Source organism: Moschus berezovskii, chromosome 16 (assembly GCF_049115385.1).
Source record: "Moschus berezovskii isolate FMDL1 chromosome 16, NW_MosBer_1.0, whole genome shotgun sequence".
NCBI lineage: Eukaryota > Metazoa > Chordata > Mammalia > Artiodactyla > Moschidae > Moschus > Moschus berezovskii.
In genome coordinates this window covers 9,544,073-9,563,089 of record NC_142475.1, presented here as the reverse complement: position 1 = coordinate 9,563,089, position 19,017 = coordinate 9,544,073, and the positions used below count along the sequence as shown (strand labels likewise).

General features: G+C 40.0%; 1 protein-coding gene across 5 annotated transcripts in view; it reads left to right on the top strand.

Moving 5' to 3' along the window:
• RUNX1T1 (RUNX1 partner transcriptional co-repressor 1) overlaps positions 1-19,017 on the top strand; it is a 153,727-nt gene that overhangs the window by 33,208 nt on the left and 101,502 nt on the right. Inside the window, exon 1 of one of the 5 annotated variants that reach the window (XM_055432686.2) lies at positions 6,528-6,861. The exons of the other annotated variants lie outside the window; for them this stretch is intronic. Within the exon in view, the coding sequence (XP_055288661.1) occupies positions 6,855-6,861 (7 nt within the window). The 5' untranslated portion in view covers positions 6,528-6,854. Of the gene's footprint in view, positions 1-6,527; positions 6,862-19,017 lie in introns of those variants that run through there. 5 annotated transcript variants of the gene reach the window in all.

Here is a 19,017-nt window from a genome sequence, read left to right as displayed (position 1 = left end):
GATTCTGGGTTGTTTTTTTATTGCTGTGTATTTGCTCCACCTGGTGGATTTTGTTGAAAGTGTTTTAATCCGTGTTAATGAGAAGACTGCCCTGCACACAGTTTATAGTAAGAGGAATCTTTTGTTTTATTTTTGGTGCTGTGAAAAATAGTTTAATTGCTGTCAAGGTCAAAAACACGTTTATCTTTTGTTCAGCACCTTGATTGTATTGAAAGTAATATTTATTGTTTATTCTGGTTCAAAAATGTAATACACGCTCGCTTTAGAAGATGTGGAAAATAGAGAAAAATTAAAAGGGGAACATAAACGTGATTTATAGTTTCATCACCCAGAACCATTGCATTATTTTGAGAATAGATGTTTTCAGAAGAGGACCACTTTGCATTTACATTTAGTTAAAGATGTGTGGGATGTTAAACTTACTTTGCCAAAGTGTGATTAATGGTGATGATTATATTATTTTTGGACAAATGCTGCCTTTCGAATTCCTAAACTCTTAAAAAAAAAGATCGGTGTTTTGTAGGAATTGCATTTGCTGAGCTACATGTCTGCTGAAAGCAAAGGTCGTAGAGATAAAGGTACCCTGTGCGTTCACAGGGCTGTTCATAGGGGTGATGGGCTCTGTGGTCTGTTGGGCTCACACAGATTGCTTTCTTTCGAAAACTTAAGGATTCAGTTGTGCTTTGATCATCTTCTTGTTTTCCTTAGGTTATTCTTTTTTTCTTCTTTGGACTCCAAAAGCTCTGTAACAGAAGGTGAAGTTTTGAAAACAGTGTCTCCATATGCAAGGGATTTGGAGACCTTTTTATTGTCTTTAAAATTGTCATTCATAGCCCTCATTAGCATTTATTGTTGCAAGCGTACAAGCAGAAAATGTGAAATTGGTATGTCATGAATAGCCCCACAGAGCTCTGGAGCCCTCCGATTTTGCCTGCAGTGTGGTGTGGGCTGGGCTTACAGGGAAAGCTGTCCAGATGGCTGCCTGCACAGAGCAGAGCTGTGGGTTTTTGTCTCTGCTGCTGGGAGGAGGGAAAGTTCATTGGAGCATACGCCATCACCCTTGCTTTTAACAAAACTAACTAGCCATTAGTCAGGATGGGGAGCTGGTGACATTGAAACAAAGGTTTTCCATATAGTGTTACAGTCCTTGTCAAATGGTAAGGGATGGGCATAGTTAGTGTCTTTTATATTATTTGAGTGATTTTTGTAGGTAAGAGACATACAAGGAAGCTAAATGGCAACTTATTGGCAGATTTTACATGTAAGTAGAGAGTGATTGTTTTTATGGGAAAATGCTTTTGTATGAAGAGGCAGAGTTGATAGAGCTAATACACAGCCTTGTGGATTACTAAGGAAGTGTTTAATTACTTTAAAGTTTTAAAAATAATTTAACCCTTTGCTGGTGCCTGTGGATTAATCTGCATTTAATGATACTGGGTTTGGAACTTGGATTAAATAATGCAGCATGCAGACAATACAAGTGTTAAAGCTTTTATCAGAATTATTTTGATAGTAGATATTGAAAATCAAAACTTGTTGGTGAAAAAGAACTTCAGTATACTACAGTATTTTAAAGACCTCAGCAGTGTTAGAAACAGTTCGCAATAATTACAAATACAGATTTTATTTATTTGTGGCATGTGATATTTTATCTTAAACAGATTTCATTTTACAGAACTACACATCCATGGTCCCTACATTCTTAAATGTACTGATACATGTCATTTCATTCTTATGTAGAGGATATTATGTTTCACCCAGAGTTGAGAATCAAAAATAGTGCCTAAAAAATTGTTGGAATGTTATAACTAACATTGTATTCTCTATGCATTGAAGATGGCAAAAAAAAAAAAAAATCAGACATTACAGCTTAGCAGCTTAAGTCATTGCTATTATTTAAAAGTATGTTATGATTGGAATCTTCAGATCACAGTTTAGAGCACATTAACTCACTCTAACTGATTGGAGATACAGAAATCAAAGGGTCCTGAGTCCTCTGGTTTGACATGTCACAGGTGAAGGCAAGGGGTCATGAATTCTAGCTCTTGACCTGCCACTTGCCCTGGTAGAGCTGGATTTTTTGACAGACCATACAGCATGTTCTCCATGAGACACTGTTTTGTATGGTACTTTGTCATCTAGTTGCACAAGATCCAAGCAGTGAAGCTTTTCTCCTGCTGTGATGTCTGGTATAATCACCTATTAAGACAAGCTTCCTCTATCCAGCATGTTTTTTTACTTGATTCCACCTTATTGCCCCACTTAGGCCCTCTTGGACAGCCCCAAATAACCCTTTGACCCCATGATGTTTATATAACCTTCAAATTCTCAAGCTGGCCATCATGTCTCCTGTTGCGTTTTGTCATTTAGCAAAGTTCTTGTGAGCCCTTCTGTGGGCTGGCTGAGGGGAGATACAGGTGTTTACCAGTCCTTTCCCCCAAAGGAATTATCTGAGGGAAATAGTGTGAATGTGTCTGGTTGTTTACAGCCGATATTTATATTAAGGAGTTTTAAAGTGGCAGATTTCCTCTTACCTTTATAAAATACTTCACTGAACTTTTTAATTTTTTTTTTTTTTTTACCTGTCCCACTCATCTGTTTCTGGTTGGCTGCATCTGACGTTGTAGCCTAACTACATAAACATAAAACCGTTTGTTTTCCTTACAGACAGCGTATTATTGGATTTATCTTTGTCAGGAGACAACCTGTTAGGGCCTTTATTTAATACAGTTTTAGATGTCTTTCAGTGGCAGAAACAAATTAATGTACATTTTTATTAGGTGTTGTATCTATTTAATTGACTGTCAGAGTGATGAGAAGTTAGGAAATCATCCAAAAGAGAGGTCCATCGCAGCCCAACAGCTCACACATTAGGTAGGTTTGCCCTGGCAGTGGGGTGCCTTTAGAAAACACTAATAGCTTCCAGCTGGGTGGAAAATCAAAACCTTTGGGGTCTGACAAAACTAGCAGATTTGAATTTGAAAGCAGAGCTAATGCCTCCATTTTATTTTTTACCACTCGCCCATAAAACATTATTTTCCAATATGTCAGCCTCATTTGGTGGCCAGTGGTCTGAAATTGAAAGTGGAACCAGCACCAGAGAAATCTGGACGTTAGTGAGTCCGCCCTTTCAAGCTAGTGTGCCACTTCGTGGACGGGCCTCCCCTAAGAGCAGGGGGGTCTTAATGGCCATTCATCAGTGCTCGTCGGCTGGCCACTGAGTGCCTTCCCATTCAGTTTATCAAGTCTTGCACGTAAAAAGTCAGAATCAGCCTCCTTCAGCTTTGTTAAAGGCAACTAGGAGTAAAATGCTCCATTTGAACCCATTTTGCCCTTGTTTTTTTTCACTTTGTTAATGCAGCCCTGCTTAAATGAGTGCTTTTATTGGGTCGGTTAGAATATCTGAAACTATTAATTCTCTTGTAGTGAATAGCTGGTGGCAGACCAGAGCAGATGGGGTAGGAAGGTATTTGGTTGGGTGTATTGCTTTCAATTAGGATCAATGAGGTTTCAGCTCCTTTGAATTAACTCACTTAATACCCACTGTGTGAAGTCACAGTGTATCACAACAGCTCTGCTCGAAGCAAGTGGAAAGTTGAGAAGACCTGTGGAAAAACTTTAACTCAAACTCTCCCTTCCCCAGTGTAGAGAGCTTTCATTAACTGCAGACAGTTTCAGAAGATTCTTAGTCCCTGTTGGTAAGTTAGGTTTGAACTAAGGAAAAGTCTCTAAGATAGGGATGGTCTGTTTTGGAAACAACTGAAGAACACCTTAGAGTAATAAAATGCTGTAATGTCTTTCTAATGAGCTAAATATATTATCAAAATTTTATGTATTATTTTGGGAGCCAGGCATTCAGTTGTTGACTAAAGTTACTGATTTGGAAGGTGATTTTCTTAGATGGCACTCTAAAAAAATTGCTTTGAAAATGCTCTGTGTTCTTAATTAAAAGACATGCATTAATTAACATGGCTCTTCTAAGGATGATACTTAGTCAGCAGTGAAGTCTTTTGTTTTGAATATATTTTAATTTTTAAAAATATGTTTCCTAGTGGTAATTCAAGACAGTGTTTTGCATCAGAGGAAACTTGTATAATAGATCCATTTATATACGTATATAAATGGATTCATCATGTTATTGATCATCTATTTTTTGTTTTACCAATTGGATTCGAGATCTTGGCCCCTTGTACTTTTTTTTTTTTAATTAAAGGGAAAATTATTTATGTTTAAGTACGTGTATAGAACTGTGTATCCAGACTGCCCTGTCCAGGGAGGACTGCCAAGTGAGGTTGGTGCTCTGCTTGCCTTCATGGCTTACAGGATAAGAGGAGGAAGCTGGTTCCTGGAGAAAATGCTGAACTAGTTTCAGGTGCATGCACACTCCGTTAGGCCCTTTCTGCAGTCAGACTGCTAGGTGAGACTCTCCAGGGATCCAGGTTTTGTTGATGTGGATCAATTTAAAGTGGCAATTACTGAAGTCAGATAACAGCTTAAAAAGCTTTTTTACACATAGAAAAGATACATAATCACATGGCATATGGAAGTTCAATTTTCTGAGCTGTGGTTTAGGGACTTGCAGGGTACCGATATTAAGACCCAGTTTTAAAACCGGATATCATCCAGTTTTCTTCAAGTGTATTGCATTTCTGTCCTGTGATTTTCTGTTTTAGAAGTGATTCACCATGCATATTGATGAAAGTTGGGTTTCCCCACTGTGAAAATGTTCTTTTTCTAACTTAGGTATGGTATTAAAAAAAAAAAAAATCAGTGCCATGTAGCATCGAGTGGCTTTAAAAAAATACTCTCTTTAAGAATGAAAACCTACAGATTTAGAATGCTGGATTTCATAAAGGTCCTTCCAGCAGGAGTTAATTGATTATCACATTCATGCCTGCTATAAAGCTTTCTGTCATAAGAATGTTTGAGATCAGTGCGTAACTGTTCTGAAATCCATTACACAGAACCTCATTACAAGTGACATCTAACTAAGATGAACAAAAAGATTGGCCTCATAAATAGAGTGCAATATACTATTCGTGACAGAATGGAGTAATCATTATGAATTGTAGTCTTTTTACAAGTTGTCTCTTGACAGTGATGGATTTTTTGAGGGGTTCCCTCGATGAAGCAGCACTTCTTATTGGGGGGCTGTAGAAGTTCTTATTGATTGGTACTGTTTAGCAGAGATGATCTGTTTTTAGTTTGTGCAGGGAATGTGTGTGTGTGCTTTGGAACAGGTTGTGTGCATTCTTGGCAAGAGGTATAGGAAGAGGGAGGAGGCAGAAGTCAAGAGTCACTGCCTCTGATTTCAGATGGGTTTGTTTTTATGCTTTCTTTGAGGCAGCAAGTAGGGGGAAATCCATCTGATAAGGGCCAGAAGCATATGGAAAGGGTAGAATAGGCACAGGACGAGCTGAAGACTGTGAAGGCAGGGCAAGAGTTAAGGGGGATGCTCCTGGCTGTCTATTCATTGAGCTTGCGGGCTGGTCAGAGGCTCCTGAGTGGAGTTGTTTCTGTTTATACTGGATTGAACAGCCACTGGAGAGGTAAAGCCTGAGGGCTCTGTCTCAACATGTGCGGTGTTGTTAAAACAAACACACAGAAACCTAGGGAAGATGTGCCAGCGTTAAATGGAGGAAGAGTTTTAGAAGTGAACAGTATTTTCCTCCTGCCTGGCATTTTTGTGTGTGCAGAAAAGGCACGCAAGGCAGGCAGGCATATGTTTCTCCTATGAGGCAAGGATGTTTTACAAAGGACTAAAGAGGGACTGCTGAGAGGAAAATAGCCGGCTTTAGATAAAGCACTCTAACAAAGGCTCGTAGTTTTATATATCATGGTGTCCATTAAAGCTTAATAGGGAAGAGTCCATTGAACCTGGCTGGGTATGTGTTATTCATGGGAGGGATAAACATTTAAGAGCGTGCAAAAAAAATCAGAAAGCAGGAGGACATGATTGTTCAGCTTTTGAAAAGGCTTTACAGTGAAGATTTTGTTTTCATCTCCCATGGATCTCTATGCAAGGTAGAGGAGAGTAAGCTAAGCATGTTTGGAGCATATCAACGCAGGGATCCCAGGGGGTTAAAAGCACGCTAGTAAAATAAAAGTGGTCTGCTTCTGCTTCTCCAAAGTGTTCTATTTTACACACACTACTGAGAAGCTGACAAAGGGAATGATTCTGATACTTTAGTTTGGTCTGATAAACTGGCACAGTCTACACGGTCTTGGAATAGGTTTTTTATGCTGCTTTGGATTTCCAGTTCAATAAACAAGCTTCGAGGTCCTTGCCTCCGTTTTTTTTTTTTTTTTTTAATAAAGTGCCCAATGATGGGGGTTGTTAACCTGTGAACGTGTGAGGGACAGCTCTCCTTGTGAGCGGTGGGAGTGGGGGCCAGGTTGCCTTTCTCTTCTTTCCGGCAAGATAAGGGTTAACTTGCAAGGGGCTGGGGGGGTGGTGGTGGTGGGGAATGAATTATTCAGCATTTAGCTTATCATTCTGCATTTTTACTTTCCTGTTCTTGGGTCCTCTGGAACTTGCCGGGAGAGGGCCAGGGGGTAAGGGGAGGCTGGGGTGGCCCACACGTCCCTGTCATTGTTCTGCCTGGAGAGACGGGGCTGGGTTCAAGGCCACATGTGCTCCTGTCATCATCCACATTTCTGCTCCAAGTGCAATCCGGAGTGTCAGCCCTCCATCTGTCCCCGCCTGGCAGGCGCACGCGCCCAGCACCCCGCCTCGGGCTCCGGCGCCCCGGCCCCCCTGCCGGCCCCCCATTCGGGCCGGGAGGCATGAGCCCCGCGCGCGCTTGCTCTTAGGAGAGAGAGAGCCACTCTCGGCGTGGACGCTGCATTCAGGAATGCCCGGTGAGTGAGCCCCGCTCCGCTTTCCTCTCTGTGGTTCGTCAAAGGAAGCAGGCTTACTTTTCATTACTGCTCGGAAAAGAACCTTCTGCCCACGGCAGGCTGTATCTTAAGGTGGGCAGGCAGAGGCTGGGGCAGTGACCAAGGTGGATGGTGGCATTAAAAAAGAGCCATCAGAATCTAGGTCCAGGGCTCCAAGGGGTGGAAGCCTCGCTTTTAAGACGTGGGAGGTGTGTTTTCAAGACTGAGGGCAAGTCCAGCCACGTTATCTGTTGGCCAGAGCAATTCACTCGAGGGATTTAGCTTCAAGTAAGAAGGATGTTTTCTGCTGTGGATTTCGCGACTGTCATCTGTAGCTCGTGTCCTGTACATTTCATCTGTGGTGGGAGTGTGCAGATTATGGTGGAACCCTGGGATAAGGTCTCGTTCGAAAACTGTTTATGTCAGAAAAAGTGAAGGGAGCTTTAGGGTCTACTGATTATTTCAGTCTTGTCCTAAATTACAGCGCTGAGATGTCATCAGGCAAATAATTGAAATCGGTTAATTAAAAATAGAAAGTCTGCTGAATTACTGAGGCTGTTGTGGTCCTGGAAATTTAATGTATGTTAATTTCCTCTGAAAAATATTATTTTTGGAGCCCAGAGTGTTTCTGTGCTCGTTGCCAGTGAAGGCTCTGCTTGAGAACAGAGAAGCTTGGTAGAAGCCTGTCCGGGCAAGGGTGTTTCTATTATTCTCAGGAACGATCTGGGCGGCTCTTTGCCTACTTTGAGTAGCAGATCTCAGATTAAAAAGACAAGGCAGAGAGAGATCCTCCAGCTGGCTGATTTGTGTGGGTTTTTTGGGCAGGACAGGCAGAAGAGGCTGTGCTTGGTCACAGAGTTTGTACACCTCACAGATGGTGTTTTGAAACAGTATCTGCCAGTTTTCTGCAACCACAGTTGTGTGTAGGTATCGCCAGTTGTTTGAAGAATGTTTTTCCCTTTAGGATGTGTCTAGTAAGTCCTCATCAGCAAGGATGCATTTGTGACCGAGCCGCACCTTTTCATTAGTTCCGTGGATAAGGGATGTGTGTAGCTGAAATATGGGAAAAATAAATTTTCAAAAAGACAGTGACTGAGGTTTTTGAAAGGTCATTTTAACTCTTTCAGCACTCATCTTGATTTATATGCACCAAGCAGCTGAAGATGTAATGTGCATTGAGTATGTGATGTGGAAGCTGTGTGAAAAAGTGCTTGTTTTTTTAATTTAGCCTGAGTATTGTGTAGTTTCATCTGATTTTTATGTCATCAGTCAAATCTAACTTGTTTTTATGCTTTTAATAAATATGTGTTAAATGATCTGATCTATCAGCATTATGTAGAGTCTGTATTTTGTTTTGGTGAAACAGAACCGCATAATAACCCAAAGCCATTTGTGAATGATGACAAGGGAAAGAGATTAGGTAGGATCCTTGCTATCCCATATTAATTGCATGATTTTAAAGTATTCTTTGAAACATCCTTATTTAAAATGCATTGAACCATATTTAAAGTTTTAGAATCATTGATAAGTGAGTTTTAGTCGTTCGTATCTGACTAGTCCTAAAGCAGTAACCTGAAGTGTAGGCAGTGTTTCCCACTCTCTCTTGCTCATCGACTGTGTTAGAAAACCTTGTACTTGGATGCGGAGACCATATTAACAGCTGTGACTACGAGCTTGTGCCAGAATGGTGATACTTGAGCAGTTCTGACACTTGGCTATTTTTGACACCCATCTGCATTTTTTAACCACTACTAAGGGACGGACTACCTCTTAATAATGTTTTTAGCATATTTTTGTCCATACATATGTACTTATATTAATGGGCATTTTTACCATCTGGGACAGATTTTTTACTTTTAAGTAAAACAATATGTGTACAGGAGTAAAAGGACGTATTTCTGGTAATCTGTTATTGTCACTGTTCTAAATATATATTAACATTTATCATCATCCTCATCAGCATTATCTTCCTTCCATAGGTCAGGTGTCAGAATTGGTTCCTGGTTGTCCAAACTTGATGTAACAATTCTCAGATCTAAGACCTTTTTCATAAAAATGGGGGGATCCCTGGAAATAGATGTGCACAAACGGAATTTATTCAAAGATATACCAGTCTGTGGGGATGGGTAGGTAAAGTCTTAGTTTCAGGGCTTTTATAACTTTGTCCATTAAAAAACAAACAAACAAACCCGCTTTAGCTATTGATAGCATGCTGTTTCAAAAGGAACCAGGAAAAGTCGAAGAGAAGGCCATACATGCTTTTAAAGAAATAGATGATACTATTTTTATGATTTAACTCAATATAAGGAAATATCATTTTACTGCCTGTCACTTAGTAACAGCTAGATCCTTGTGTTTAAGGGAAGAAAAATGTTTGCTTATGAGAAGGCTAGGAGACTCTGGGAATTACAGTATTTCAGGAGGAGATGGCTCTGAGCTTTCTGAAACATTTATATTTTTATCAATCTTGGTATAATATTATCAAAGAACATATGTTGACCTACAAAATACTTTCAGGACTGTTGCCTTAAAAGGACAATAAGTGAGCACAGTCTGTGTAGCCCAGAAATAGTGCTGTTCTTTCAGAAGATGGCTAGCATTAGGTCAGACCACCCTTTCTCAATGTTCTCAATGGTCCTGCTCTCCAGATGTGACTGGAACTTTTTTTAAGTTCAAGTTTCCAAAAAAAAAAGGTTTGTTTTCAAAATCTGGTTTTACTTAAGACAGCTCCATCCTGGAGTGCATTTCATAAATTGCCCACATATTTTTCTTAGCAGAGAACTTAACTGGCTGTAATTTTTAACACATGGCCACATCATGTGATATTTTCAAAACACTTACACATAGCTTTAAGAAGGTCCCTGCAGAAATGATCCATCCTCTCACAGCCGGCCCTCCCCCCCACTTTTTTTTAACAGCATATCTGCATTTTCCATTTAGGAGAGCTATATATTATTAGCTTACATTTTTGGGTAGTAAAACAGTACATTGCTGATTGTAAAACATGGACTTTATTATCTGCTGAAAATTGATTTGGCATTTATAGCCACTGTGTACTAGACTGGTTTTCTGTTTTTAACATCAGTGCTTGCAAGCGATGATTTGTGTAAAAAACAGAAATGAAATTGCCATGGACAGACAACTGTTAGTGTCCCTAGTAAGTGAACTTTTGGATAATGCACCTGGTTATTTTTTTTTTTTTTAATAGATGCATCTAAATGCTATTGTACAAGAACAAGAAACACAGCAGTCCATGCACTGTCACTCTGCTTTACCTTGCAAGTTGATTTGCCATTGTTTTAGGCTAACTCTTTGGGGTAGCACACAAGCCTCCTGCTAGCTATTAAAGACAGCTATATCAGCAGCAAATATCCAATTATAAATGTAGATTGTGCAGACATTACTTTTTTGTAGCAGGCATTTAGAAGTTCCAGCTTCTTTTCAAACCCTGGCACTGGTTCCCTTTTTCTTTCTAAATTATTTTCTGTTAATATTTCTGAGTATTTGACCTTTTAGTTCTATATATTTTAAAATAATATTTGGAAATTTTTACAAGGCATCTTCCTGCACAGTTAATAATAGTCTATTGAAAAACAAGATAATACTTTTTAGAATAAATATTTGCTTAGTAGGCATTATATCATCCAGAAATGTTTATTAACTGTTTCATCACTACACTGATATTTGGGGTTTGCAAAGGAGATGCTGTAAAAACCATATTCTGAACAGACTTTGGAATCATCAAAGCAACAAAATACATTTTAGAGCCGGAAGATTGATTTTGAAAGTGCCTTCAGTTTACAGGTGTTGAAACTGAGGCTCAGGTGACTTTGCAAAGTAAGTAGATGCTCGCAGTTCGCTCTTTTCACCATGCTGCTTCTGAATCTCGTGTGCGTGTTCAGTCACGTTGCCATCTCGGTGTCAGTCAGCCTCTGTTGCCTTTCCCTTTCTACCCTGGATTGCTCTCACCGTGTGCTTTCTCCCTGTCTACTCCAGGGCTTCAGATCCATGTGGGGGAGAATTCTGTAACAGTAATCACTTTATCTGTGGCAAAGGTGTGCCATCAAATTTATCATACAGTTGTTTGGAAGTTAGAGAGCCTAAATATAGTTAATTATTGAGTATTGAGCAGATCGAATAATCTTCTTAGTAAGGTTGTGATGACTGAGGGCATTCAGGGATTAAGGGCATTCAGATTGTAGACTTTTGTGGGTTTGCTGAAAAATGTACCAGGGGCCAAATAACTATGGTTCAGTCTCTCTCCATGCCATGCCTTCAAGGAGTTTTGAGTTCTTATGCTCCAGGCGGAGAAGTAAGCAGTAGTTATGGTATGGAATGGCACGAGCCTAGAGACAGGTACAGGAACCCAGAGGCAGGTTGTACCTGGTGGGATTAGGAGTCAAGCACAGAGGGGGAGGACATGTGGACCATGGGCTTCTGGGCCTTGACTGTCTCCTGCTTCTCCAGATTGGATCTCTGTTCATGTTACTTAATTTTTACTTTGCTGTCCTTATACTGAGGACAGGATACTGATTTTTGTTTATTAAGTTTTACTATCTGTGTGTGACAGTCGATACGGCATTGCTCGAAAGCAATTTCTTTGTGTACAGTTGTGGTTCTTTGGTGGCTGACAGTATCTAGTGGAATACATCATTAACTTAAATGACTCATAACTTGAGAACAATAGGATTTCACACCTGACCAAGAAGTAGGTTTATCTGGCTGGCTTTCTCAAACAGCTGTTTGCATTAATTAATATTAATGTAAATGTACTTTCTGAGAATGTCTAGCTTAATTATGTTTTTCAACTCATAGAGTTCCAATCAAAGGAAACAGGAAATCCTCTTAATCTCAGAGGGAGTGTATAACTGCCATCTCTGAACAGAGTAAATCTCTGATAATATCGTAAGCCTTTTATTGAAAGCCTATACGTGCCAGGCCCCAAGGCTAGGCACCTTGTATACTTACTAATTTTCACAGTTCTGCAAAGGATTTCTGTGACCATGACGTCTATTAATATTGGAAACCCGAAGAGCAGGTAAATTAAGCATTTTCCCCGAGGACACATAGATATCGTTAAATGGCAGAGAAGGGATTCTCTCTGGTCTGTCAGCTGATTTTTGATTCCTTTTTTAAACCTTTTATTTGTTTGTTTATTTTCGGCTGTGCTGGGTCAGCCTTGCTGCATGCTTGCAGTGTGGTGCGTGGCCTTCTTGTGGAGGTGGCCTCTTTTGTTGCAGAGTCTGGCCTCTAGGGCTTGCACGCTTCAGGAGTTGCGGCCCGTGGGCTCAGTAGTTGTGACTTGCAGGCTCCTGGGCTTAGTTACCTCGTAGCATGTGAAATCTTCCTGGACTAGAAATTGAACGTATGTCCCTTGCATTGGCAGGCGGATTTTTAATCATTGGAACACCAGGGAAGTCCTTGTTTTCTTTTTTTTTTTTAAAAAAAAAAAGGATGGGGGAGTGTGTTGTGTTTGGTGAGAGGAGGTTTTGTAATGGAAACTAGATGGAAATGTTTAAAGAGGGATATTTGAATTTGGAGTAGAGTAGCAGAGAAGGTGGAGTTCTCGGTCCTAGAAACTAAAAATGGAAGAACATTAGCCTCAGTCATCAAGAGTGATCTTGGGTAAAACAGATTAGGAGAGTAGTTATTTCTCTGTTTATTTCTACGCTTGAGAGAATGCAATGGGGAGTAATAGGCATCAGGGGACTAATGTCCTTATTTTGAAAAGTCTAATAGAAATTGTAAATTTACTCCCTGGTGAAGCCATGTAGGATAACTAAGATATCACCTTTCTAAGCTTTTGACATGAGGTAATGCTGGCTATCTTTTGTTGATCAGAACCTCAGATGCAGTATTTTCTGTGTTTTGGACAATAGTAGGAAAATGGAAATCAAATGATGTGTTCAACACATGGACAAGCAAAATTGTTGAATATCATGTGGTTAAACTTTGTCATGAAAGTTGCTCAGTCGTGTCCAGCTCTTTGCCACTCCATGGTCTGTATAGTCCATGGAATTCTCCAGGCTAGAATACTGGAGTGGGTAGCTTTTCCATTCTCCAAGGGATTTTCCCAACCCAGGGATCGAACCCAGGTCTCCCGCACTGCAGGCGGACTCTTTACCAGCTGAGCCACCAGGGAAAAATATCAGACCTCTTGGTCATGAGGCTACTGGGTACTCATGTTCTGCCCCAGGAGGTTCTCGGCAGGCAGAACGTTAGCAGAAAATGAGCACGTTGTAAGAAAGCGCATTAACTTTTTTCACCATGCCCCGCCTCCTTCTAAAAAAGAAAGCAGTTGATTTAAAAATTGCGGGCGGTTTTCCCTAGAAGATTTCACTTCTGTTTTCCACATTTCTCTTTTAAGGGCTAAGTGATAAGTGCAGTCTATAAAATGTCTCTCTTTATTAGAGGGATTCTTTTAATTCTGTGTGGTTTGTTAACATTGTACCGTGTACTTTGATGCTCACGCAAGAAAGTCAATTTGAAAGTACCGACGAGAACACGATACTGTCAAGAGTCTGGCCTTGAGAGCTATGTAATTAGACAGGCAGAAATGCTCTAGGAAGAAGGGACATGAGAGGGTGTCTTTATCATGTGTTTATGGCTTTAACAAGAGTCTTAAAGAGTTTGACAAAATAAACAGACCATTCTTAATAATCTGGGATGATTTTGATGGGGTGCTAAGTTATTTAGAACTTTGGGAAAGACAATTGCACTTCTGAGCATATCATTCCTTTACATTTGAACTTTGCATGATTAAACTTCCCTGCCTTCCTCTGGACTTGTTTGGTTTAATGATGCTCGAGTTATTGGGAGGAAAATGCGTAATAAAATTTGAGGGTCCTGTGGTAACAATTTATATATTCATTCATTTGAAATGCTTAACATGTGTCCCGACAAAGATATGAGTGGAACAAAGAAAGGCCTTGCTTCTGACACTTTCCATGTGAAATAGGCATTGTTTCCTCTTTATAATGTTTTTGTCTGAACCTCCATACTCACATTTATAGCAACATCTCATTTGAAAGGTCTGTTAACATTTATTTTTTTCTTTCTTTCTGCTCTAGTATTAGTTGTATGAGACAGCCTAGAGACAGGAAAATATTAAGGAATCAAAATGAAGATTTTTTTTTTTTTTTGCATAGAAAGAACTTTATTTTCTTCCAGTCTTTCTGCAGTGTTCGTAATCATTGGTTTATAAAATATAATAGAAGCCAGAGGTAAAACCTCACTTGTTAATTACCCAAGTATTCTCTTGTATACCAGTGTTTGCTTGTGTGTGCTGTGCTCAGGCGCTCAGTTGTGTCTGACTCTTTGAGACCCCATGGACTGTAGCCCTGCCAGGCTCCTCTGTCCATGTGGATTCTCCAGGCAAGAATGTCAGACTTGCCATGCTCCCCTCCAGGGCATCTTCCCAATCCAGGGATAGAACCCAGGTCTCCCGCATTGCTGGCTGCTTCTTTAGCATCTCAGCCACCAGGGAAGCTTGCTGGTTATGAAATATATATATATATATATATAAAGATATATGTAGATGTGATCAAGCTTTCCCAGATTTTTCAAGTTTTTGTACAATTTAGGAGTCTTTCTAAAGAACTTTGCTGAAAAAAAAAGTTACCTGTTGTTATTTAACTATTTGCTAGATAGAAGAATATCTTTCTGGGTTTTTTTTTCCCCCCTCCATTGGTCCCAATTTTTAGCACATCTTATTACTTTTTTTTTTTCTGTTTTAATGCACTCCTTTCAGAGTCTGGAGAACTGGTTAAAATCTCTGAATCTGCTACTTACTCCCTGTTGTTTTGGGCAAGTAACATAATTTCCCAGGTGAAGAATGTCTTTCTACTTATTTTTCATTTTTATCTACATTTTACTCATATATTCTGGGGATAAAGCTTTTGGTACTTTGGTACATTTTGCTCATATGTTCTGTGGGTGAATCATATCAGTGTGATGTTAATATAGCTTTTCCTAAAACTTCTTGGAGAATCAAACCATTTTGTAGTGTTTTCCAGAGAGCAAAAGGGTATCTCTTTAAGCCCCAATGTTGCTTCTGTTTACTTGTTTAAAATTTCTGTTCCTGTTGGTCAGTTATTTTGAATGGCCCTGGTCTTTTAGCTTTCAGCTATGTTCTTTGTCAGTTTGTGCTGAACATGCTGTATCTTTTGCTTTATGACTTGAGTTTATATTATAAACAATTAATATATTGTGTTTATGAGGCCAGAGAGCACAGGGCATCAGGAGTGTCAGTGGCTGAGTGTGAGTCAGACTTCTTCCACTGAGTGGTAATGACCAGGAACAAGCAAGTCATTTTACTGTCTGTCTGAGTGTCAGTTTCCTTGTCTGAGAAGCAAGGATTCTGCTTTGCTGACGTTTGTTTTGCAGTGCGGTGGTAGTGATTATGATTGTTAGCATGCTGTGTCTCCTTGAAAAGCAGAGTACAGAGCTTTTACGTATAAGCAGTGGTGATTAAAGTCAGACAGTGATGCTCTGTGGACTTAACACACAGGGGACAGTTTTTCAGTCACGCAGAAGGACTCTAGGGCGCTGTGCTTGTGAGTTTCGTCTCGTCGGTAGAGTCTTCTCTGCCTTGTGCCCACCCTCTTTCTGTCCCTTGCCCACACGTCCACCCATTCCAGTAACTGGCTAGCGTGAAAACCGTGTAACCAGACTTAGAATGGCTAGTAAAATGGTGAAGAGAGTGCTTAGGTGCAGATGTGGAAAGCCCATCTTGTTCTGTTTTGCGTTCCCCCAGATGTTAACTAGTGGCAGTTTTAATTTGTGGAGTCATTTTAGGTGTCTGAGACTTTTCCTCCTGACTGATTTTCATTTCTCTTAGCAGGAGACATTGCTCAGAGAGCTGAATTGTAACCTCTTATGTATTCCAAGATACAGACTCTTCATTGTTTAAAATAAAAGACATTTTAAGTGTCATCAGGTCTTCTGCCATTTGCTTTAAGATCTTGATTTCCTAGTTCTAAAAATTCCATTCCAGGCTACCCATGAGGAAGGAGGCAGAGAGTCAGGAATCAGCAAATGTGTGCTTAATGAATAGTAAGGAGGAGAGGTGGACTTGGATTCACAGGGATCATAAAGGAAGGAAAGAATGGACAAAGCATGTTAAATATGAGGGGGGAAATGAAGTAAATCTGACAAAAATTTTTGGTAAATGGTATTTAATAATCAATCAGGCATTTTCTTTGAGCTATGCAAGGATAATAAGTTAATTTTTTTGGCCATATACAACTTTCTTCGCAGCTAGCTGCATATTAGTTAAAATTGCATGTATTATAAGTCTGATAATTTATCATGATCATATTTACTAAAAGTATGATACAATATATAACACTTAAAAAAAAGCACTCCCTGACTGAAATTGGAAACAAAGTCCAGGGCTTTTGACAGTTGTGATATTTGGGGAAATTAGTGCTTCCTCTACCTGGGCCTTTGCCTGCAGTTTAGGAGGATGGGTGTAAGGTGTCAGGGATCCAGCAGACATAATGAGTAGGATTCTGTGAGCTGAGTTGCTCAGTTGCGACCCCATGGATTGTAGCTCACCAGGCTTCTCTGTCCATGGAATTTTCAGGCAAGAATGCAGGAGTGTGGGTTGTCATTTCCTACTCCAGGGGATCTTCTCGACCCTGGGAGGCCTAAAAGAAGACAAATATTAAGAAATATTTTCACCTTTGCGGTTGCATGGTAAATTCTATCAACAGTTTCTTCTGCCAGTAATCTCAGATGAGTAGCAGTTGAATAGTCTGATAAGATTTATCATAAAGACTCCAGAGAGATTACTAAAATAATTCATGCAGTGCTTGATACATAATTTTTTAAAAACCATATAACTTCTGTGATAGTGGAGCTTTCTTTAAATATCTTTTCCTTCTTACATTTGTTTCTAAATATACATTGAATCCTTTGAAAGGGATAGGAGGACAGGTTTGAGTCTCAGAGACTATCACTTTGGAAGAGTATTCTTGCTAATTTAACACATATTTTATGTCTCTTAATTTGTGCCTTTAAAAATTTATAGAAGATCATTGTAGCTTATCCACTGAATGGCTGTTTTTACAAGGATATTGCTGATACTCTGCATGGATTCCAAGGGTCTTTGGGGCACTTTGGAAACGTGGTATAGAATGATGTAATAAAGGGGTTCTTAAAGTGGGTTTCATGGACCAGCAATATCATTATCACCCAGGAATTTACTGGAAATACCTATTTTCTGCCCCTCTGAAAACTTATTCAGAAACTCAGAGGTAGCCCAGCAATCTGTGTTTGAACAAGCTCTCAGAGGGTTCTGAAGCATATTCAAATTAGACATTTGTAAATCATAACTTTTTGTCTCCTTGGGTAGTCCAGAGAAAATACCCATTTGTATTTTATCATGGAAGTCCCAATGAATGGAAATCAAGGTAATTTATTTGTTTTAAGTGATGTGCTTTAAAAACAATGCCCAAGAAACGACAAAGAACGTGTGTGTTCAGAGCCTTGGTTTCTAATAGCATATTTGGATGCCCACACATTACACCTGAATTGAATGAGATAGTTAAGAGAAGGTGGATTTCAAGCCAATTCTGGGATGTTTATTCGTTCTGGTAGTTACTTGTAAAGACCTACATCTATTTCATTGCGCTCAGGTACCATTCATGATGCCCTTGCTTTGCTTTGAGACCAGCTTCTGATTGTTCAGAATTTTGTGAGTTTAGCTTGATCATCTTTAGGCAGACCTCAATTTCACAATAATATTAGTCATCTAGAAAGTTTAGATATAGCGCGGCATTTTGTCTTTCTGTGTTGAATGTAAATAAGGGGCCCGTGTGATTACGGACGTTCCATCAGCAGTGCCTGGAGAGGGTTTATTTCTTGCATCTCATGTATCTGCTGGTGTTCTCCTTTGTGCGTGGTGCGCCTTCAGTAAGCACAGTCTGACACGCTTTGTGGCCTTTGCCTCCTGTGATAAAATAGATTGAAATGATTCCTGACACCATCTGGTGAAGAGGAGCAGCCCTGGAGGACTGTGCTTTGAGAGAAAGTAACTGAATGCTAAGAAATGTGGAAGTCTAGGGACACTGGCAAAGGATTTTTTTTTTTTTTTTTAAAGAGCATGAACATTAATACATCTTCTTGAGGTTTGATGGGACATGTACTGCCTACTGTCCCATCTGGTGCTTATGATAGCATGGCATATTAGCATGCTGCAAGTTCATAATGTATTCAGGGGGAGGAAACATCCCTTGCATACCAATTGAGGCATCCTCTCTTCAGAACTGCTTTTGAATTTCAATGATGTTTATATCTTCCAAGCCGTGACTTAACCGAGCATTTCCGCTCAAAGGAATAACACGAGTGAGAGAGAGGGTGTGTGTTCATGGTCTCTCCTGTTCCCTCATTAATTTATCTTCCTCCCTTTTTTTCTTGATGAAATTATAAGTAGTTATTAGTGTTAGGTTTTATGACTTCTAACCCTTTCTGTTTTGAAACCACATAATATTTCGTTATTATTTCACTTATGGCACTTAAAACAGTTTGCCTTGTGAAATTGTGTAGCTGTCCCCTTGTAGACGGAACACTTTCAAGGATCAGGCCTGTGTATAATTATGCGTCTCCATGGCACCTAGAGTTTGGTCATTCAATTAAAAAATATTTACTGAGCTCTCACCGTGGGTGTGACACTGTTGAAGGTACTGAGTAAGACTGGTGGGTCTTTCCTCTCAGAGCCTTTGTATTTCAGTTGGTAAGAAGCAAACAGTAAACAAAGAAACAGATAACACGTCCAAGATAAGTCTCTTCACTATACAGTCCATGGAATTCTCCAGGCCAGAATACTGGAGTAGGTAGCCTTTCCCTTTTGCAGGGAATCTTCCCAACTCAGGAATAGAACCCAGGTCTCCTGCATTGCAGGCAGATTCTTTACCGGCTGAGCTGCAAGGGAAGCCTGAGAATACTGGAGTGGGTAGCCTATCCCTTCAGCGGATCTTCCTGACCCAGGAATTGAACAGGGATCTCCTGCCCTGGTGGCTCAGACGGTAAAGCGTCTGTCTACAATGCGGGAGACCTGGGTTCAATCCCTGGGTCAGGAAGATTCCCTTGAGAAGGAAATGGCAACCCACTCCAGTACTCTTGCCTAGAAAATCC